Source organism: Vespa crabro, chromosome 21, assembly GCF_910589235.1.
Source record: "Vespa crabro chromosome 21, iyVesCrab1.2, whole genome shotgun sequence".
Classification (NCBI taxonomy): domain Eukaryota; kingdom Metazoa; phylum Arthropoda; class Insecta; order Hymenoptera; family Vespidae; genus Vespa; species Vespa crabro.
Window position 1 is genome coordinate 762,501 of NC_060975.1, and position 24,703 is coordinate 787,203.

Genomic DNA, 24,703 nt, shown 5'->3' on the forward strand with positions numbered 1-24,703 from the left:
AGAGACGAATCCAAGGGTCTACTTAGGTACGTCAGGAAGTTCGATTTATCAAGTTTAACTCACGCACCGGTAGGCACGGTCGCGTCCTGATGACGCTCTAGGAGTCCCGAGTCAACCCACTATCCTAATTTCAAAGTGTCGCAAGGGACGCACGTCGAGGAGAGCAATCCAGAAGTGCTTTCCCGTGTTCCTTAACTAGCCGTTCGTCGTTGGACGATGCCGAGTGTGTGAGAGCGAAAAGCTTACGTCTAATGTAGAAACGAGAATGCCTTCAGGATTTGCTAAGATAACGGTTGAATCCAAAAGGACATGTGATGTTGGACTTTCACGAAAGGAAGCTCTCGCTTTAGCTTTACTTTTATTTTTTTTTATTTTTTATACTAATCGATCTCTCCTCGAAACAAAAAAATGATTAAATCTCGTCGGATGAGTTCGCAGAGGATTCAAGATTTTTCTTTCTTTCTTTCTTTCTATTTGCAAGTGACAAGCAAACGTAACCGGAATCGCAACCTCTGGGAAAACTCCAAAGTAATGTATTATCGTTAAAGGACCGCAAGGGATGCGTTGACGGTGTCTACCTTTACCTACCTACCTTGTCGTTACTTTACTTTGAAGAATTTGTGCCCGATTTAATCCTCTCTTTCTCATCCTTTCCAATATTCAATGAAAAAAAAATTATATCCTGAATAAATTGATCCTTAAATCCCTGACAATGTAAATTAAAAGAGTAAGGAGTATATCAAAGTGACCGCGCGAAAGAAACTATACAAAGTAACGAACAAGGAGAGATACCCGTATAACCGAGTCTTACCACACACGTCCACGACGAGCCTATATACCTTTGATTAGAATTTCTTTGGCCCCCATACTTGTCTATGAAAGTGTTATTTAGGATCAAGAAGACCGATGCGGGCTCTCTCTCTCTCGTGGGTCACCGACGATTAGGCCAATTTAATGGAACCTTCAACGTTGAATCGTGAGCAAGCAAGGATGATCCCACATGTCTCGTTTCCCCTACCTCTCTTGCCCTCTCTACATTACTGTATTATATACCATACATCTATACAAATCGAATTAAAAAAGTAATATAAATAATTGACGTATCAATTCTTAATTCGTACTCAATAGATTTCGTTCGAAATAACCACGAATAATCATGTACCTACGGTCATTCACCGATCCTTCGTGATAAGTCTAGACATCATAAATAATCAAGCACGATATTCGGGCTTTTGATTGGCTTTCGATCGAAGAGAGAGAGAGAGAGAGAGAGAGGGAGAGAGAGAGAGAGAGTTGAGTATAGGCACGAGCCTGAAACTTGGATCGATCAACGGTATCGCAGATGACTGCAATTAGTGCTCGAAACGCGGAGGGTAACATACAAGTAGGTGTAATACGCGCGTTAATTACCTGGCATGTTTAGCATGCATTACGCAGAGCAGGTGCACGAGGAAATGCGTATCTACGAATTCGCGACCCTTAGGTATTTGCACGTGCACCTACGGCTGGAATTTTCATTTCGGCCGTTTGCAACGTGTTTTCATATAGGACTAACCACCTTTGATCGAAGTTTGCATATGCATCGAGCCATGATACCTCTCAACTTACTCTAATTCCAATGATTATCTTTAATCAATGTCCAACCATCGAACTAATTTCGTACCAATTTATATGCTAGTCCAAGAGTTTTTCATTATTAAAGTAAAACTAATCGTAAAGACAAATTGAAAATCTTAAAAGAATCAATAAATCAATTTGATAAACTTTCTAAACTAAATTGGTAAGGTGGCATGACAAAGATTAACGGAGTATAAAATTTCGATGATGTTCTTTCGGTGGGATGTACCGTCAAGGAAATACATAGACCGCACATCATTTCCGGCCTCAAATATAATACTAACATTTCAGTGGTCGAAGAGTGAGACTGAGAGAAAGAGAAAGAGAAAGAGAGAGAGAGAGAGAGAGAGAGAGAGAGAGCGCGCGGCCTGGGTCGGGCACGACGCCAATATTTGCGCGTAAACGGTAATTTGTTTATGCTGGTTTGCCCGGTAAATTTACGTTCGGCCCACGACGTTTCCGTTGTACGAGGAAGAAGGAGAGACATCGCTTTCGAATCGAATTCTCAAACAAATTGTCGTTTTCCGGTAAAGATCGGTACACAGTTCCGTCCTAGGTATCTTCTGCGAAAAGAAAAGGAAATGAATTAAGAACGGATGACATTCGTCAAAGTTCTCTGATAAACGTATATTGAAAAAGTAAATGTAAGGATATAATTCATTGAAAGAAAGAGAAACGGTGAGATGAATGTTTGTATCGGGAAAGGGAATCAAGAGCTTCTAAACACGGATCTTGCGGAAACACGATGCAGAGAAGAATGACCGTGCGCAAGCGCTCGTGAATGGAGCAACCGGAAATGGTGGGGACAAGTTTGAAGGTGGGGGAAAGCGAAAGAGGAGAGTCTTCTAATGGAGTCAACAAACAAAAGCGAATCGATTTGAAATAATGGCACGCAGACGAATGGCATAAGGCGTGAAGTGGGGAAGTGAAGGAAAGAGAAAAGGAGAAAGGGATCTAAGAGAGTTAGAAATGGTGGGAGGAACACTGACGGGCTTGCGAGCCGCCGTGCGACAAATAAAAGCACTCAGCTCGCGAAGCTTTATCCTTATACAACTGTCAGACGTCTTAACACCCGTGGCGTCTGTTCTTTCTCGCTTCGCGAAAGCTTTACTCCATGTCTCGAAAGAAACTCGCTAGAAGATATTGCACCAACGTACAACAGGCAAGGTCGTACACTCTGATTAAGATACACGTAATCGTGGAACATCTAATGACTATGGATAATATCGTCTCAAGATAAGTTAGAATTTTTGTCGAATGATTTCGATTCTTAAAGATCGAAGATGTAAACGTACGACGTGACCGATATAATCTCGTTTAAAATGCTTTCATGGAAGTTACTTAGTAGAAAGGTGACGGGAAATCTCAGGAGTAGTCTGGTAGTTGTTGCGACTACGAGAGGATGCGTACCGGGCCTTCGAAGTAAAGTAATTAAAATCAAACGCCAGTTCGCATTAGAGATGGAGAAAAGCAACGGCGTGAAAGGTGCGACGACGAGGAGAAGGTGGAGTAAGGCATAAATGGGAGTACGGGAGATAATGCTGGTAGAGTAGTAGTAGTAGTAGTAGTAGTAGTAGTAGTAGTAGTAGTGGTAGTAGTGTTGGTAGTGGTGAATGACGATGGCGTTGGAGGTGGAACGGGTAAACAGGGCGCAATTAACGTGCAACCGTTAAATATGTACGCGAACGGGTTGCTGCGCCGGCGTGCATGTGTGGAGGGTGGCATAAATGCATTGGGAGATCGGACATTCGGTGCGTTGCAGCAGTAGCAGTACCAGCAGCGATGGTGGTGGCGGTTGAAGCCATCTCTTCCTGTAGCCTGTTGGCACAGCCGCTTGATTAGCTCCGCCATATTTACATATCATTAGCCGATTGTTTGCCCGCGTCGGGGATTCCGACGTTCCCCAGGCTGCTGGATAACGTCGGTCCAGTGCCAACTACCCCTCCGTATTTCTCTCTCTCTCTCTCTCTCTCCCTCTTATCATCCTACTCTCTCTTTCACAATCATCCTACACTAAAGTCCTCGCATGCTGCCGCTTGCTAAACTACGGACATGTATATTTATCCATTTGCAAAACCCTGTAAACCATCTTCTCTCTATCTCTCTCTTTCTCTTCATAGGGAAATTCGCCTTAGGCATTAGAAGGAAGATAGAAGCTACCCGTTGATTCTATTTGATTCACAAACTAACGATACTAACCGATTCGCTAACGTGTCCTTTAAGTACGTGGTCACCAAACTTCATCGACTTCCTCTATTAACCCCGACGGTTCTTGACCTCTCGATACACTGGCCACACGCGATACTACCCTTCCTGCTGCTTGCGATATTTCCAAGCGAGAACCCCTCGAGTTCAAAGGGAATTAATTTTCATTCGGAAGTAGGAACGATACCTACGGTCGAAGCGAAAGAGGAGATTGCAATAGAAACGGTCGTTCGCTCGCTCGCTCACCTAGGGAACGCTCCAGCGAAATCTCTTTGGTGCCTCTGGAGAGATTGGTCTGTAACCTGTAAATCCTTCTGTGAATCCTCGTCGGTACGATCAAATTAATCGTGTATACTTGATAAATATGTTCGTTTCTTCAAAGGGAATATCATTGTTGGAATTAATCTATAAATATAAGAAAATAAATTAAACGAATCTTTTCTTTCAATTATTTCTTTTTTGACTGTAATGTGATTCGACAACGTTAGAAGGAAGAGGGAATAATGAGGCCGTCATCTATATATACTTTGTGTAAAAATGAGACTACTAAAGAAATATACATATTTTTTATATCAAACTTTTACTCGACATTGAAAGAGTATCCGTTTATATATACACGCACACACACGAGCGCGCGCCCACGTATATGTATGTATATATGTATCTATATATAATAATGAATATATAATAAGAGTTGAAAGACATAAGCATTGGTAACAAGATGTAAATCAATATATTATCCTGTATTCTACAAATAAATTATAACACCACAAAATGTATTTAAAAGGATGATTTACGAAATAAAGGTCAACATTTTCTTTTCTTTTTTTTCTCTCCGCGACAAGCATCTAATCAACTACGTTAATAAATAAATATATATATATATATATATATATATATATATATATATATGTATATATATATATATATATATATATATATATATATATATATATATATATATATTTAGAGACTACATTTTTCAATCGAATTGACCGATAACACGGCAAATATTTACATGATTGTTGTATCGTTACATTTGGTACACATATGTATACGCATATTATCCAACTCCACTGTGCAAGCTATATAATATAATGATAATAATATAATGTTAAAATAAATAACGAATATCGTAGCATAATGATAACATTGGTTAAGGTATAAGAAGATAGATTAGTTTCTAATACCTAATATACCGTTTCCTTTCGTTTTACCAAGACTAACAATGAAAAGACGGGGATTATGCCACATTATTTATTTCACTCTCTACCAAGTATTTGAATTCTTGTAATATTAACGATCTTTATTTTTCTAGCCATCTATTGTAATGTAATAATCCATTTTTCATTACTGAAACCAACATAAGATCTGAAAATCGTAACAGTCCGTATTACGAATTATCTGTAAACACAATTATATAGTAGCATTTATACAAGAAAACCGTGTAAGTAATTTCGTACAATTGTCCTTTTAAATGATCGATCGTTACCTATGTGAGAAATTGGTTTACATATTTCACAATGTTTTCTTAGATTATTAGAACTTTATAATGAAAGTGATAATGATAGATCGTAGTAATGGTACAAGCAAAACTAATTTCTACAAGCAACAAAATCGATACAACATTTTGTTTAATTATTATGAAGAATGTTGTATTTTAATTTACATAATAATAGAAATTCCGTAAACTCTGAAATAAGTTGAAACGCTGCCGCAATAGGGAGATAACATCCAATTGTCTTAAATATACAAAATTATCTATATGATGTTCTTAGAATAAATAATTTTTATCAGTGTCATGCAGTGAATCGAGCACATGATCAACAAAGATAACACTAACTGCTACATTCACTTATGGCTAAAATGTAAATTTAGTGGATTTTCAGTTAAACGTTCCAAGCTAAATTCCACGAGAAAGCTTAGAACGGTTATAGATGCTGCCATTGCATCGTTATAACGTTATTTGAAGATTCAATGCCTCTTGCTACAGACTCGTGCAATCCATGTCCAAGCCACATCTGATTCAACTCCTTATATTTTTCTTTGCATAACCGAAGTGGATTACCCCTTCTTAAACCTTGATCCGTTTCTCCGTATTCATCGAGATAAGGTGGACAAACAAATGATCCTCGATTTGGACTTCTCAAAAAGAGTATCTCGCATTCGCGTACTCGTAGGAACATTCCAACTCCAGTGCCACATTTGGTCGCATGATAAGTACATGCACCGACCATCGTTTTATTTAATTCTGTCTGACAGCAATAGCTTTGGGAACATAACATTTCTCCGCAAACGAGGCACATTGTAGGATTCCTCGAGTCCTCCCGATCACTGTTAGGGCAAGTAAATAATGATATTGTATTTATCAATTCACTATAATCCTCTGGTAGTTCTACCAGTTTATTAACTCTTAAAGGTTCTTTTATGATCACGACTGGACTTGTCCCGGCAAGGTGAGCTTGGACAGTGGGATGACTTTTCCATATTTCTATTAACTGCATGATGATATCCAATTTGGGAGCTAACAATTCGTTGCATGTTATCGGTAATCCAAGATACGCGCATATATTCTCATACGTATCGCCGCCTAGTTTAGTTAATTCCTCTGGTGCTGGAACATCTGAGACAAAGTGATAATACAGTGCGTAACATCTTAGAAATGGTAAGCAAGCTTCTTTGATGCGTCTCCATAATTCACTGGCAGTTTCGTTAACGATGTTCACTCCAAGAGCTTGAACTAACGGCAAAATCACGGTACAATTTGTAGACTCTTCCGTTTCTTGGCTGTCTATATCCATGCTCTCGTTAAAATCAGTTGTCAGTATAATTTTTACTATTAGGGATAAGAATACGAGCATCAATGCGTGCGATTCAAATATACCTCCAGTTATTATCGGAGGTGGAGTATCTGGTTTTGTATTGAAAAGAGTTGGAAGAGAATTAATCAGTGGAATCAAAATACCAAATGGATCCCACTCTAAGATGGATGGACCCTCCGGTGGATTTTCTAACAATATCGTTAGAAGGGCAAACGCGTGATTGCCGGTAATATTTTTTTCTGGCCACGTTGGGCTTCCACAACCGCCGTTTAAACATGTAGCTGCTAAAATGGCCGAGATTCTAGCGAGGCCTTCCAAACAGTCTCTTTGTCTGGAAGATAAAGCACCTAACAAGGGTTTGTCCATGTCACGTATAAGAAATTCAATGGCATGGACAGTGTACGCCGTTGATTTCCAGGCCAACAAGGGCACTCTGGAGTCTGCTTCGTATGGCTCAGCACCAAACCCTTTCGTATATGTCGCCTGTGCAAATAGATGTATCATCGTTACAAGATTATCTAAGAGACATGGACCAGATTGCGAATAAGTAGATTCAAAGATAGCACCAACAGTACCAAATTCTTGGTGAAGACTTTTAATAGGACACGCGAATGTGTCATGCTCCACGGAATTGTCACTTCCAATGATGTGAGCATCCTGAATTTTTGCGCTTGTACAATACCGACAAATGGGATCGTGAACATCGTTAAAAGATTGTGTCTTTATATACCTTGCATTTGTTTTACAATCTAACGTTAACCTCATAGCCTCTAACCACATCTCGAAAGTCAAATTCGGTTGATTTTGAGGACGGGATTGCAATACGCCTAAAGGTGGTAAAAGTGGTAAAACGGTATTACTCAAGCATTCGCAAAGAGGACAAAGATACTCGTGTTTCTCTACGTCAAAACTTGCTGGTTGTCGTAATCGGTATGGACGTCTATTTTCTTTAGCAAGTACATTGTCGAAGTATTCTTGCCAACAATGTGCGTGCATTACATGACCGCACGTGCTGGTATGCGGCGATGCGCCTAATTTAGCTGACAGATATAGCGGATCAGGTTCTTCTGTATTCCCTCTATATTGACATAGTACAGTAGATTGTTGAACAAAAGCAGCGAGTACCATTGCTGGTCCGGTTGCCGTTACAATTTGATCTTCTTGACATAAAATGCATGTGTACGTTTTTTCTTCGGGTAAATTATTCCCCTGATTATTACCGGCAGAAACTGGCGATGAACTTTCCGAACATTCCGTTAAATCCATTGCCGATCCTCGCTCGCTACTCTTATTCGCATCTAACGCTGCTGTTTCGAATAATTTTGCATTCTTTTTCATAAAAAGCTTCTGCATGGCTGCCATTTGTGTCATAATCTTAGCACGTTTTAAAGCTGCCATCTTCGTTCTCCATTCTTTACCATTTTTATTAGATTCCGCGTCGCTGACGTTTTCTGTGGTAGCTACCGTAGAAGCAGCAGTAGTGGTGGTGGTACTTTCTATCACGGTAGAACCAGCAACTTCTCTGTATTTAATAAGGATCCAAGTAAGTAAATCCTTATGTGCTTCTATACGAGGGCTACTTTTCAAGTCCTCCAATAATTTATAAATTTTCCATTTTGCAGCTCTTTCTGTGAATACAAGGAAAGGATAATAACCTGATTCCTGTTCTTGAAGTGCATATCCTATAAGATGAAGTACTTTATGCACTTGCGGTTCTGAAAAACTTCTAGCTACAAACGTGAGGGCACGTTCTAATACAGTTTGCATAATATGGAGCATGACATCGCATTGCAAAAGATTTGCAACCAAACTGAATACTTCTGTTAGTTTCGGGAGTTTCGGTGGTGGACAACATTCTAATTTTCCAAGTGCTTTTCTTCGTTTTCTCTGAGCTTCCTCGGATCTACTTAATTCTTCCTTTGTGTAATGATAAAAGAAAACGTTATATTCCAAATATAGATGAGGTTTCAGTTCGTAAACACCTTTACCGGCAGACGTATTTGGCGGTTTTTTAAAATCCGCTACATCGTGAATGACCCTTTCCATGCCCGTTTCGAGATGTACATCATCGGGTAAAGTTTTATTTAATTCCGAATGGGAAAGAGGCTTTATGCACAACTGCTGTATTATTTCTTTCTTCAAACGATCATCCGCAGTGACCTGTCCAACACCAGGAACGTATCTCTCTCCTATAATTGTTATAAGCAAACCAAGAAATTCCTCGACCAAATTAATCGTTTGCCTGATACTATCTTCTTCTGGATTTTTTAATGCATTCACCTCGAAATTTGGATTCGCCCAATTAAGAAGATTGCACTTGTTCAAAATATGTATAAGAAATTCATTACTCTCTATAAGAGATGCTCCAGCTTGGAGTAAAATAATATCTCTATCTAACATCTCGCTACGACACTTCACGTTGTGATAGAAATACAACTGATTCAACAATGAATATCCATTTCTTCTCCACATACCAGCGTGAACTTGCGATATCATAGCTTGAGCCGTTAATACCGGCTCAATGATTTGCTCAGGTGTTGGTTTTGTTTGATTTATAAATTCGGGACATTGAAAATGTAAATTATGTTTTTCGAGATAAAGAAATAATCCTGCTAAAAATCTTGACAATGGAAGATGTATAGACACTGGTTCAGAAGAAACGTCGTATTGTAAGCATGTCGCGCTATGATCTGCTAGCTCTCTGACTTGACCTAGACCAGATTCAATTCCTGGTTGCTCATAGAGTTTTCTTAAGACTAATCTGAAAGCTTTAATTAAAACAATTCTATCAGAACCACACCATTCGAGAGCTAAACTAATAACTGGTGAAAGTTTAATATGCAAATTAAATGCAGATTCCCATTCAGGTTCATATTCCATATGTTGTCCAACTTGTCTTAATACCGCGTCCATACATTGCATGCTGCAGAATAATTTTAATAATAATGAAATTCCTTGCAAAAATCCTCGTCTTAATTCATCAGTCCAAATATCTGGTTTTGCACTGAGTAAATATCTTAAATCATAAAGTATATATTGAGCTCTTTTAAAATATGTATTGGGAGTGTTCCTTTCAAATTCTAATTTACCCGCGGCATTGCACCTACGCGAACTTTCAGAAATAAATGTGTTCAACAAAATAAATAATACATCGTGATGTGCTATAAGATGATGAGCTAAAGTGGGAACCGTAAATAATTGTACAGACAATGAAACAATTGAAAACGAATGATCATGATCATCTCTTATGAAATCTTTCATGACAGAACCATAATTATAAGTAAATACTATAGCCAAAGCTTTTTTACTTTCATACTCCATAAGCATTCCAGATATAAATAATCTGTGCCAAGCTGTTCTAGCAGACTTCCATAACTGTGAATCTCTCATTAATATACCTTCGACGATCGATATCTCTGGTAATTTTGTGTTAAGGGCAACATTGCTAAATAGTATTCTAAAGCCTTCGCATAAGCTTATGAATTGTTGTAACCAATTTAACAATTTCATTGCAAAGGTCTGATGAGCAATTACATGAGCATGAACTACGAGGACCTTTAAAGCTCGATTGCTATGTCTTGATGTAAATCTTTCAATTTCAGCTTTTAATTCATTGCAATGTTGAAATCCTGAACACTTTACGACCGATCTGCCTTCTCTGTCGACATTTGTTACATATTCAACGGCATCTCTTTGAGAACACTTTAAAATACGTGTTAAGGTATTTATTACTTGTTCGAAGGTATGTGTCTCATCGTTGAAAAGAACTGTGCAATAAGTATCTGTAGTGGCTAATAAAGACAATGGATCTTCGTCGGATTCTTTAACGCATAAATCAGATGGTAATCCTGGTGTATGCTCCAATGACAATAATTCATAGCAATACTTCAATACTGCCTCAAAAGTTGCTACTGCTCTTTCTGCGATATCACCGGGTAATTTATTCCCATAAGCTTCTTTCGATTGAGTTCCCACTACGTGTATTTTGCAAAATGGTTCATTCTTCCATGCTTCCGTGTCACCACAATCACAGCAACCTCCACCACTTGAAGTTCCCATTTTATATTTATGATTACGATGGGCGGACTGTTTGAAACAGTCAACACATAAAACACAAGTAGAGTCCATACCACATTCTCTGCAACTGTATGTTGGTTCACCCATTTTAAATACTTTACCACATATGGACGGAGGATTATCCATTTGACTAAGTTGTTTTAATACAACTTGTGGATCATCATTGCAAATAAATTCTTCCAAAGTATTGTAAAGTATTTTTTGTGCTTTTTCTTCATCGAAACTCCAATCCAAACAATTGCCATTTGGTTCAGGACTATATATCTTTGGAACCCAAATTCTCCAATGTTCTTTAAAGTGAGTGAGTGAAAGCACACCTTTGCTCATTTTATCCATCCATACTTTCACGCATGGTTTACTCACATTGGGAAAGACAGGCAATGCTGACAATTCTATCTCTTCGATATTTTGGTCAGAATGACTTTGAATATTATCCCCGCTCATCTTGCATACTTTATGTTACCAAGAGGAAGTATACTGAAACATTAAATATTTATTATTTTATTTAGCCAAAATTAATCTTGGCAACTTTAACAATTATATAATATAACCAATGTATAGCTTCCACATACTCACTTTAAATACCAATTCTTTATCATAATAATAAACACAAGGAAGAAAATAGGGCTTGTATAGGATCATGTATATTAAAACTTACCAATTAGAAATGATAATTATTCCATTATAAAATATAAATCTCACAATAATGAAGAAAATATGTTTGTCTTATATATATCATTAAGATCAATGTTATGACTAATCACAATGGCGAAAGAGATAATATGAGAAAGTAACATCCATTCTTTATCATTATAAACGTATAGACTTAAAAATTATCATTTAAAAAAAAAAAAAGAAAAGAATAAAAATAAAACCTCATATCTATATATGATATCCATACGTGTACACACACACACACACACACACATATATATATATATATATATATATATATATATATATTTGTCCTATGTGTGTATATACATATATATGTATATACAGATAATCATTCAATCAATTACTACAATACCATACTCACAATTTTTTATACAAAAGCTCTATGTATATAAAATAACCAGTTGGCAAAAGGAAAGTTATCAGGAGAGGATCGATTTTTTCTTTTTTTTTTTTTTTTTTTTCTTTTTTTTCTTTTTTTTTGTAACACTTCCTATTTGTTCTTAGATGGAAAGTTGTTTATAAATCGGGCCATTGTATGATCGTTTTAATGTATAAAACATCATGTTAATGCGTTATTTAATAAAAATAAAAATGAAAGGAAAAAAATGTTAAATCAAATAAAAAGAAATGAAATGTTTTAGTTAAGATATTAGAAGATGTCAAACTATATCGGGATAGGCATTTACGAATAGTTCAATAGATAGATGGATAATAAGATATATCAAAGTATTTCACCATCGCATCACGGGCTTTTTCACTAAACTGAACTATTTTTAACTTCTGAAACAATACTCACTATTATGACGTCCAGGCCAAGGTTAATAAAAGCTATCGAGGAGTTCTTTGTTTCGCGAAATATTCTGAATTTTCGCGAATCCTTTGATGTTATGGCATAACAATTCTATGACTTCGTATTCACACATACGCATTTGGCGCACATCCTTCCTTAGTTATAGACGATCGCGCTTTGACATTTCACAGAAAAATGATAAGTAATATTTTTGCACAGCTGCTTGAACAACTCACAAAATGGCTTATGAACTATATGACTGAGATCACGTCTATATAAGATACGTTTTTGACTAATCTACGTACGTCATGAATAACGGACGATAAGAAGAGGAGAGTCTTCAAATAATTTCGACGATGCATTTGTAAACGAACTTTTATATTAACCCAATAGAGATAGAAAGAGAGAGAGAGAGTTTTACGAACTATATATTAATTTTTCAATTAAACATATATTCAGGAAACAATAATGAATAATGTTATTTGATTACTTTGTTTTTCTTTTCTTTTTTTCTTTTTCTTTTTTTTTTTTTCCTTTCTTTCTTTCTTTCTTTCTTTTTTTCCCCAATCAAAGATGGTTGCCTACAAAGGCGGGAGTTGTTTTTTTCTTGACCAATAGGAACGCAGAGAAATTCAAGCGATAGTTAAGATTGAAGTTTTTTTTTTTAAATCCAACCGATATTTCTTTATAATGCAATAACTGATGAGAAAAGAATGTTAATGTTAAATAATATGATAGATTTATGATCGACCGATGAAATTCTTTCAACGTTTAATCATGCAACAACTTCGATATTGCATAGATTGCGTCTGACGTTTTCCTACGATCAGTGGTCTCGTTTCACGCGTCGTGGAATGTCTTGAGCATGGACAAGAAGGTAGGGGGGGGAAAAAATGGCGAGGACGCCTCGCAGTTTGTACTGTTTGTGGTGTTACAATTTTAACAAATATTGTGTATTTTACGTAAAAATGAATTATTTCATTTAATTTTTGATTGCGATTAAGATATTATGTTAGAAATGTGATATTCGAAGCTATATTTACAACAACGAAAGAAACTTCACGCATTTTTGTATCGAATAAGGGTAGGTTCTTGATTTCGTAGTTTCCTCTTGACTTCGTATAATTTATATAGTGTTATCCATTATGGAAATCTAATTTAACCTATTTCTATCATCAATTTGTATAAGCTTTATATTCATTTAACACAAATTTTATCTCGCAATATTTAACGATATAATTAATTTGATCTCCCATTAACGTTTGTTGTTAAGTAGATATATAACCCAGATATTATTTCTTTTATTTTCAGCTGTGAAAATGTCTGATGATTACAGTAGATCCGTTTTAAGGATGGTTGTTGCCCAAATCTGCCAAACTATCGGATGGCATTCAATTAATTCGACACCATTAGAATTTATGGTAGATCTTATGGAAGAATATATTTTACGTATATCAAAATTTACACATCAATATGCAGAAGTTTGTAAGTAGTTTTAAATAGAATAAATTTGTACAGAATTATAATTATAATTTTAATATTTTTTATATATAAACATATGTATTATTGATATTATTGTTTGTATTTTCATATTTTCAGTGGGAAGAATAGAACCTAATCTTGATGATTTAGGATTAGCTTTTAAACATATGAATATTGATATACAAGAATTAGCAGAATATGTTAAAAATGTAGATTCAGTTCCATGTACTATTGCTGTACCAAAATTTCCTATGAAACGTGAGAATCATTTAAATTTCCTAAAGCCAGGCAGTCGTGAAGTAGTTACTAGATCTGTACATATTCATGAACATTTACCAGCTATGTATCCTGATACAGAAGGTAATTACAATTCTTTCTTTTTTCTTTTTTTTTTTTGATAACAAAGCAAACATATTTTGAATAAAACAATTATATTGTTTCTAATTATAGAAGAATACATAACAGATAAGCCAGAAAGTTTAACAAACGGTGTACAAGATGTAGCATCTTCGAATGGAACATCAACACCGAGTTCAGTGGATGTTTCTCCTCATAGGATGTCTCCGCAAGTGGTTTTTAAACGACCAGGAGATCCTGTTTCCTTTGAAAGTCCTATAGTGAAACGTGCAAAGATATTAGAAGAAGGTAGACCATTGCGTGAGATACACAGCGTAATGATGACTACATCTGGTTTTTTATCCCCTGCTCGGGAAGGAAAACTTCCAGAAGCAAGAACACCCCATCAAACGTGCGCAGATTCCCCTCAACCAAGTTCTTATCCTATGGTTCCACCTGAGCTGAAATGTGACAAAAAACCAAAGAAGATTATAAAGAAAATACCAGAGGACCGTAAACTTGATAAAGAAAATAAAAAGAAAAACAAGACTAAAGAATTGTTTAAACCTGATAAGATAGATGATAGTAAAATAAAAAAATTAGCTGGTATGAAGGAGTTAGCTAAATTAAAGCCATTAAAGCCAGGTGGTGGTAAATCGCAAACTAACTTAGCAGGTCCTTCCAGTAGACCGTCAACTCCAAAATTGATACCATCAAAATCTACAGGTAGTCCAAAGTTACCTAAAACTATTCAACTTAAAGCAAAACCAGAAAAAGTAATAGATTTAACAAGTAGTCCACCATTACCTGAAAGAAAAGAGGATAATATCGATAAACTACCATCAGAACCTGATAAGCAAAAATTAAATATTTTCAAAAAAATATCTAAACCTAGAGAGGACAAAGAGAAGGAAACGTCAGAGCAACACAAACACAAAGAACTTGATTCACGAGAAAGTTCACCCGGTTTAATCATTGATGAAAACCTTGAAAAACATGCTCATAAAAATGATACGGAGGTTAAAAAAGAAGAGAAGAAAACGCCACATACACCAGACGTTCATGTTCACCCAGATAGTGACTTGATTGACATACAAAGTCCATCCTCAGATGTCTATATGTTTGATGATATGTCACCTCCTGGAACTCCTAGTACACCTAAAACTCCAGAGCTTAATGTTCCTACTCCCATTGATCAGAAAAAGAAAAAGAAGGAGAAGAGTAATAAAAAGAAAGAATCCAAAATTAGGAGCCCTAAGCGTTGTGTAAGCCCAAAAAAGGTAAGTACCATATGTGTTATTTTTATACATTTATAAAAAGAAGATTCAAAATATTATGAATGCCATTATTATATTTCAGACAAAACTTTCCAATGATGGTGTGGAAGTAGATGTAATGGATAGGCCCAAAACTCCACAAGCACCTGAACCTCCAGTGCATAGAGAACCAAATCTTCCTCCAACATTACCATTTCCATTCTTTCCAACATTTCCAACTGCTCCTGGTCTAATACCTCATCCAATTACTCATCCAATATTTCCAAGGTTTCCATTACCTCTGGGAAGAGGTGGACCCGGTCCACATCCAGCAATGCCGAATTTGCCTTTGCCACCCCGTTTTCTTAATCCAACTATAAAACCAGAAGATTTTGCATTATCAAAAATAAAACCCGTGGAATGTGAAAAATCGCCTAGGGAAATAATACCTCCTATAATGAAATATGACGCTATAGAAAAGGAAAAAGCAGATAAAATTAAGGTGGTTAAACAAGATAAAGAGATAATTACACATACTCCTGGAAATATAATTGCACCGCCCATTGTTTCTGCACCTGCTGCACCAATCATACCTATTGCACCTGTACCTGTTGTGCCATTATTACCTTCAAAGAAATCTAAAATTGATAAAGCTGATAAGGTTGATAAGGTAACATTAATATTGATGCGTATCGAAATAATATACAAATTATAGAATTTATTATAAAGTAAATTTTAATGAAACATTTATCTAAGTAATATGAATTTTTAATTGCGTTATTTCTATGTTATTTGAAAAACAATTTTTTCTATTTTACAAATGTATTTATAAAATTGTAATGTATATATATATATACACCATTACGAATATAATGTTTACAGAAATCAAAAGAGCATAAAAAAGAAAAGAAAGATAAATTAAAGAAAAAGAAAGATAAAAAAGAGAAACATAAAGAAAAGGGAGAGAAGGTAAAAGAGAAAAAGGATAAAGCTGATAAAAAGGAAAAAGTGGAAAAAATAAAAGAAAAGAAGGAGAAGAAGGAGAAGAGGAAAGAGAAAGAAGTAAGAAAAATGCATTTGGTATTATTAAAAGTATATAAGAATTTTTTTCTTCATTTTTTTCTTAATTATCCTGTTATAACGTAAATTTTATTATACCACACAGAAAGAAGATAAAAATGCAGAAGCTGTACCAAAAATTACATTAAAGATAGGACCTGCATCTCCAAGACCACCTACACCAGATAATACATTAATGAAGAAAATGTAAGTTAAAATAATATTGAAGAACCTGTGTGTGTGTGTGTGTGTATATATATAGTTATAACAGTATATATAATATATTTTAATCGTTTCTATAGAACAATTAAGCCATTGTTGAAAAAACCAGATGAAGATATAAAAAGAGAACCTAGTCCAGAATTGGCCAAAATATCAGCATTGGTAACACGGCCGCCGAAGCAAAAGTCAGCAAGTAAGAAAATAGAGGAGGGAACATTAGATGGCAGCCCTGCTCTTCATACAGATTCTTCTTTCTCTCTCAATTTTGCTACTGTGCCACTTGCAACAGTTCCTCGAGCCAAAAAATCTCTGTTTAAAAATCTATCCCAAAGAGATCCAACACCACCACCACACTTTGATCCTTCTCCTAAGCTCCCAAGTCCTCTACTTGCGCAACAGCAACCACCACCATTTTACTATGTAAGTACATTTATTATGATATATGAATATCAGTGAAAAAAATTATGTGTTTAGTATTGGAGACATGATAATAAGAGTTTCTTTAATAATTGAACATAATAAGAAATAGATTCTCTCTAAATTATGATAAATTTTTAATGAATATACTTTTTATTTGTGCAAATATTTTTAAAAGCATTTCATTGAATATTACATAACAAAATGTTTTCTTTCTCTACATAATGGCATATTAATATTAATATTAATATTTTTACTAGTAGTTCACTGAATATAAATTAACAACAATTAACTTTTTTCTTTTTTGTTTGTTTGGTTTTTTTTTTCTTTTTTTTTTTTTTAATTCATAAAAAAAATTATTCTATGTCTCTGTACTAAATTAAATAATTCAAAAAAATTTTATTTACATGGAAAGATTAACCCAACCCATCAGTATTATCTCAATCTTTACTTGCCCTTTAAATTCCAATTTCCTATTCCTCTTATTCTCTTTTTCTCTTTCTCTCTCTCTCTCTCTCTCTCTCTCTCTCTCTCTCTCTCTCTCTCTTTCTCTCTCTCTCTTTCTATCTTTCTCTCTCTTTTTCTCTCTATGCATTTATGACTTGTGGTGAAGGTATAATTTCTCATTTGGTCATGCTTTTGTCACACTATGACATTGTTAAAAATATAAACGTAGAACATTATAGTTTTTTTTCTTTTTTTTTTTTTTCTCTATAGATTCTGATTATGTATTTCGTATGTATGTTGCTATTTTATGTGATTTCTTTTGAAGTTTATATTTTATTTTTTTCTTTAAAAAGAAAAAAAAAAAAAAAAAAAAAAAAAAAAAAAAAAATATCTATTTTTTAAAAGTATGTTCAAAGATAAAAAATTTTTCTATTTCTGTTTCTTTTTTCTTGTCTTCTTCTTTCTATAGTACAGTACGAAAAAGTAGTATAATTGTATTTCACAGTTATTGTTTTCTGTAAATTTAATGTTAAGTGTGTCTTGTGTATAATTGATTGCAACATTATTCATCTTAACACATTTTCATTTCATAAAATCAACTATTTCTTAGCAGAATAGGCAGAATTTTAGGTAATAAGTTTAAACATTCACCTAATGGAAGGTATACAAACTATTTTGAATTATTATTCAACATTCAATATCCTCATCAATATTTAATGCATTCATACATCATCATACATTTAATTGTATTTGTAATTTTATAGTGAACATTTGGGATCTATACTTGTCTCTTCTTCTTCTATCAGTCAAAGACAAAAAATATATAATACGATTGTGTAATTTAAAAAAGAAAAAGAAATATCTACAGTTCCTTCGTCTTTATCGTTAAAATCTCTATCGCGTTTATATCATATTTTCAATCACGAATATGTAAGTTACTTGTTACTTGAACTAAACTAATTCCTTTTTTCTTTTAAATAGGATTTATAGTTATATTGCACCAAAAGTGTATATGCATATATATATATAAGTATGTGTATATATATATATATATAATATACACACATTTTTATAATAATTTAAATTCTTCTTATTTATAGTAATGCACTTTTATAGCCAATTATATAGGGGTGCAACTTATTTATATTTTACTCTAGCACTTTACATACCTGTTCATACCTTTTATTCTAGCTAGGGATGGTATGAGTATGTCTCTTTCAAGTTTCTAACTTAGTTAGATCATTAGTTTCTGCAAATCACACTGAATGCTTTCACACAGTATTTTATATATGGTATAGTATCTTTTGTAATACAATGTGCATGATTTTTATAACTCTCTCTTTCTTTACTGAAGAAAGGGCTGCCTTAATGCATCATATAAATAATTTGTGTTAGAGAAATTAGAACAAGTTGAAAGCTTAAAGTGTTATAAACCTTACAATTTATTATTTCACATATAATTAAAAAAAAATATATATATATATATATACAGCATGTATTACATATTTCAATACATTACAGAGACAAAGATTCATAACATAATGATAATAAATTTACGAGTAAAAAGATTTAATAGAATTGTTAAAAAAAAAAATTTCTATTTTTCTGAATATGACAAAAATATGAATTTAACTTTAATAAGATGTTTAATTAAATACATATCAGTTGTTGCATGCAGCTTGCACGATATAATGAAAACTAGCATGAAAGACAGTTAGGAATATAACCAACAGTTTTAACAACACAGAGGTGAAAGCAGATGCAGTTTCTAAAAAGGATGATGCTAAAGAAGACAAAGAAAATGGCAGTCTCTTGTTGGCTACAATAGCAACCGCGTCAGTGGTGAGTACATTCACTCCCATTTTAAAGCAGCTCTTGCAATGTTTGTTATGCACTAGAAGTATGATGTGCTCGATAATTTTATATAAATAATATATCATACATTATGATACACCTATTAAAATAAGACAAGGAACACATATAATATAATAAAAATATTATTATAAAAGATATATTTATAGGTCACATAAAAATAAAAGAATTTTTCAAAAAAATTTCAATGAAGAAAAAAAAACTACATTTATATAAAAGAAATGAATATTCAATGATAATATAATTACTTTCTATTTTTTTATAATTATGATAAAGATATAAAACTTATTTGAAATTAATTGAAACCTAATTGTAAAGTAATTATATTATCTTTGATTTTTTATTCTATAATTATTAATAATTGAAAAGAAGAGACAAGTGAAAGCCAGATTATATGTCATCATACATCATTTCATCCTTCATTTAAACAAACTGTTATCATATTTCAACTATTTGAACTAACAAACCTAGAAATACTTCAAAAGAACTAATATTCATAAAGATTCCTTATAGAACTTATTGTTCTATTAAAACAATTGATTATTTAGAAAGTGGAATAAAAAAATAATACACAAAGAACACAACACAAATTCTACTCCATAAAAGAATGAATATAAAAATGTTTAACTCATTATAAATGTTTGTATTCTTTTTACATTCAAAATTTTTAATTGCATCTCCAAGAGATGGGTTGGGTTATCTTATGTTTATTTCAAGTTTCGTTACTGTCATGCAATGAGTTTTACAGGATCAAGGAGGTCGTCAAGTATGGATATGTCCTGCATGTAAACAGCAGGATGATGGATCACCCATGATCGGTTGTGATGACTGTGATGCATGGTATCATTGGTAAGTAATTATATATTCACGTTTGTAAATACGTATTGTTTTAATTTTTATATTAATATTTATATTCATATATAATATAAATTCACTTTTTATTGTAACAATTGTAGGGTATGTGTGGGACTACAAGTGGAACCAGCTGCAAATGAAAATTGGTATTGTAGATCTTGCATTACCAAAAAACAGGAACTATATCATGATAAGAAAAAGAAGAAAAGGAAGAAAAAAGTGAAAACAGCAGCCTAGTACAAGCTAACCGGATCTTCTGTGAGGTCCGGTATTACAGTCGCAACTAGTACCAAAGTTAAATTGAAGGAGAATAAAATGAAAGGCTTAAAAAGCAAAAAAGTGTCTAAAACAGATGTAAAAATGCAAATGAAATCTTTAAAAGGTAAACCTATTACAGCTAAAGGAAAAGGCACAAAAAGTTTAATTAAAACAAAGGCTGTTAAAAAGAAAAATAAGAAAACAAAAGATGGTGCAATCCAATTAAATTGAAAATATTGAAACTAATCTTTTCCGAGGAATAGTGAATGCAATATATTTAATAGATAAATTTAATATTTTCTTAAAAATTTCATTTTCATAACTTTATAGGTACTTGACTTTTCTTACAGCGGGTTTATTTTACAGCAAAGAAATTGGAATTGAATCATCAAATCATTATAATATAGAATAGTTTCTGCACGAATATAGTACTTGTTTTAAAATACCTAAATATTCGTTTAAATTCTATAAATTTACTATAATTATGTAGCATGTAATATATTTTATGTTTTATGTATCTTTAACATGTTCACATAATAGGAAAGAAATCTTTGCAAAATAATGTATTAGATACTGTTACTTCTTATTTATATGGATTTTGTTAATGCATTGAACAAGAGAAGAGCGTGCAAAGGTATATATAAAAACAAAATGAAAAACGCAGAGAACTTATTTTATATTAGCTTTTTGTTTATAATCTACATGCAAGCAAATATATTTCAAAATGTATCAAATATTTTGTACAAAGTTCGAAGAGGTCTCATGATACCACGATTGTTTATATAGACACTTACAAGAAATGGGATTATATTCCATTTCAGACTGGTTAAATAATATAGGATGTAACATAAAATTTGAACATGTGTAAAATAAAAAAGAAAAACCGAAGCGCGCGTAGGAAAAATTGTTAAATAAATAGAGTGTACCAGTGGAATAAAAGCTGGTTGAAGAAGTTATAATATAAATATAAGAATCATAATATGTGAAATGTTTAAATATTCTAGCTAATTCTATAATCTATGAGAGATAATGAAAGAGATAAACATATGAAGCAAGTTATGAAATTGTTCGATATATAGTAACATTATATATATATATATATATAAACATTTCACATATTTTGAAAAGAAATTGATATCATTACTGATGAGGTATTTAAATGAATATCCTAAAGTTACTGAGAGTTCATACAAAACAAAATGGAGTATATGTTGGTATTTATTTGTAATTTTATATGACTGAGAAGATAAATAACAAAGGTATCTAATTCCTTTTACTTTATTACATTACAATAATGATATACAACCTTTGTCAAATCCATTAATTTATAAAAAGAAAAAAAAAAAAAAGGCATTGCATTTCATATGCAATGCTATTTTACTCAGTCAACTTTTATAATATTAAATCTAACAAGAAGAAATAATAGGATATTGATAAAAGGGAGATAATTATGCTAATATGTATATATGCAAATAAATAAGATTTACAAAAAATGAGCTCAATGCAAAATGTAATTACCTCTTAAACATTTATTTATTGCTTATATTCATTTTTTTCTTTTTTCTTTTTTTTTTTTTTTCTTTCTTTAATATAAGAAATAATATGTAATGTATACTATATGGATTTTTAGCAAAATAATCTGATCATATATAAGTTTGTGATAATTATTTATCTATTTACATAGCAAATATTGTATCTTATATATGAAAATTGAACTTATATTGAATTAATCTTTTTTTGACAAAAAATTCGAAGACTTGTGTGAATTAATATTATCTTTGGTGAAACATAAAAATACCTTTAATCGTACTTTTCATGGTTCAAGCTTTAAAAAACATAGTAAGCGCTTTTTTGAAATTTACATTATTATAAGTATGTACATCCTTTGTAAAATCATAAATTTCTGTGTGTTCAAGATATCATTGTACATTTATGTATTAAATTGTGTAAAACAACAATTTATAATATACAATCAATTTAAATTGTTACTGGAAAACACAAGTAATATAAAGACATTTATTTTGTAATATACAACTGAGATGTGTAATAATTCAAGTTAAAAATATTCTAAATATACAAACAGTAACATAATTACTACTTGCTAAGAAGAGTGTACACCTTGTTCATTGAACATTGTTACATAATGGCACATATGTATTTTGTACATTATTCATTTTTGAAAATGACAGAATAATATAAAATAAACATCTTAATGATGGGCTGCCAATATAAAATAGGTATTCCTTCCTTTTTTTTTTTACTATGTAGAAATAATTATACAATAGCGCAATCGGATATAATATTCACTCATTTTCTGTGATTAAATAAAAATAATTTCATTAAATATAGAATTTAATCACAATACAATAAGATATCTAAATAAATACAATGTGTCATTGCTGGAAGAAATATAATAAATAATTATATAGATTTGTGCATTAATAATATACAGGATCTCTCTAGCATAGATTCGAAAACTCTATGAGTATGTCATTTTAAAACATATCTCAAAAACATGATTTTTATATTTATTTAATATAATCAAAATGAAAGGAAAAAAAAAAAAAAAATCAGATTGTTAACCAAAGAAAAAATATGTTAACAGAAAGGTATTGTCTTAACACATATCTATTTTGCTCTTTGTAGGAGGTGCATTTAATCCACCTATGTCACCTGATTCAAGTTGTTTCAAAAGACGAAATAATGCTGCTGCTTCTCTAATACGGCTAAATTCAATACAAAATGCTTGCACCTCAATAAATAACTCTTGAACATTAATGATTTTATTCCTAATCAAAGACTGAAGAAATACACAAACTAGACGTACAAGTCGATTCTGCATATAACGATCCTTTATAGTTTCACAGGTAGATATACAATTGCTAATGTATAAATGAACAAATTCAGTTGGCAAGTCCACAGTGGTAGTCAACCTATTTACAACTTCCATCGAATGAAGGGACATTTCCATATTTACCAAAACACTAAAATATTCTGTTATTTGGCTAGATTGCATAAGTTTTAATAAAACTTCAATAGCAATTAATGGATTATTTTCTACTAAATCTGGCAATTTTCCAGGTGTAAGACCTATATGATAAACCAGTTTTGGATCCCTATCTAATTCATTAACTAAATGCTGTTGTTGTTGAAGTGTTAAAACACTTTTAAAAGCTTTGCCCATTAGTCTACGTGCTTCAGCTCCAGCACAATTGGAAACACACATACTATTATCATATTCCACAGTAAATTCAGAAGGATCTGTGACATTAAACCATGCTAATTCATTGATAGAATGATATAGAGGTGGAGCCAATCTTAAAAATTCAGGACTATAACTTTGAGCACATAATGGTGGATCTCCGACAATAAGATTTTCTGCAACGTTTCTCAATATCTTTTTATCGGATCCTGTTATCTTAGAGTGATCCATATCTGGTAATATAATTGGATTGCCGCATTTACTTATGGAAGGAAGTTCAGAATGATATTCGGCAAGTTGCAACTGCAAATTGGTTAAGTCTATTGGGGGTGTTGATGCAAAATAGAGATCATCTACGATTAATTGGCGCGGTGTTTTCTTCATTACTTCCTTTTGATTATATCCTAACAAATTAATAAGTAAGTTTTTCTCACATTCAGAAAGTACAGGAATATGTCCTGAGAAATTAGTTATCGAAACACCATTAGTTGTATCCTCTTGTGGTTTCAACACTTGAACAAAAACTGTTGCAAATGGTGTAGAAGCTAATGGCTCTCCTCTGTACAAATCAAACAACATTGTTAAGGCCATTATTCGTTGACCATGTTTTGGTAACAAATCAATATGTTGCAGTAACAGAAGTAACGTCATTCCAACTTTAAAGCGATCTTCCTTGGAAAATACTTGATGAAGCTGATTGCAAAGATTTTCCAAGCTAGTGTCCATATTTTCCTCATCAAGAATATCTAATAGTTTGGTTAGGTCCTTTGGTGCCAGTGTCATCGTGAACGTTTTTACACGGTAATTACAACGAAATAATGATCAATTTTCTTCAATAATATACATTTGACCAGTCATATTATAATGCAAATAATATTTTAAAAAATCTTGAATATACATTTAATTATTTATATTTAAATTTTCGTATAATTTATAAAAATAAACTTGATCTCTCCATCTTTAAAACGCACCTTACCGATTAAAGTTTGAACACAGATGTTCTCATGGAAATAGCTTTGTGAATTTCTCCACTAATCAGGTGATTGAAAACAACGATGCCCAATATTAAAATTCGATATAAAAGATGGAAGAAAAATCAAAGTATAAA

The 24,703-nt window shown here is 32.8% G+C and overlaps 3 protein-coding genes across 3 annotated transcripts; 1 reads left to right on the forward strand and 2 right to left on the reverse strand.

Moving 5' to 3' along the window:
* Window positions 1-4,536: 4,536 nt before the first annotated feature.
* LOC124431326 (E3 ubiquitin-protein ligase UBR2) lies at window positions 4,537-12,473 on the reverse strand. The gene is made up of 2 exons (XM_046979096.1): window positions 12,196-12,473; window positions 4,537-11,198 (listed from the first exon to the last, which is right to left on the reverse strand). Exon 2 carries the CDS (start codon window positions 11,163-11,165, stop codon window positions 5,754-5,756), a length of 5,412 nt encoding a protein of 1,803 aa, XP_046835052.1. The 5' UTR covers window positions 11,166-11,198; window positions 12,196-12,473; the 3' UTR covers window positions 4,537-5,753.
* Window positions 12,474-13,011: 538 nt separating this feature from the next.
* On the forward strand, window positions 13,012-21,889 carry LOC124431494 (transcription initiation factor TFIID subunit 3). The gene is made up of 10 exons (XM_046979481.1): window positions 13,012-13,273; window positions 13,501-13,674; window positions 13,789-14,031; window positions 14,122-15,287; window positions 15,367-15,933; window positions 16,146-16,325; window positions 16,429-16,529; window positions 16,625-16,964; window positions 20,029-20,129; window positions 20,237-21,889. The coding sequence occupies exons 2-10, from the start codon at window positions 13,509-13,511 to the stop codon at window positions 20,370-20,372; spliced, it is 3,000 nt and encodes a 999-aa protein (XP_046835437.1). The 5' UTR covers window positions 13,012-13,273; window positions 13,501-13,508; the 3' UTR covers window positions 20,373-21,889.
* Window positions 21,890-22,395: 506 nt separating this feature from the next.
* Window positions 22,396-24,595, reverse strand: LOC124431498 (CCR4-NOT transcription complex subunit 11). The gene has a single exon (XM_046979488.1). It carries the CDS (start codon window positions 24,376-24,378, stop codon window positions 23,011-23,013), a length of 1,368 nt encoding a protein of 455 aa, XP_046835444.1. The 5' UTR covers window positions 24,379-24,595; the 3' UTR covers window positions 22,396-23,010.
* Between the last annotated feature and the right edge of the window lie 108 nt (window positions 24,596-24,703).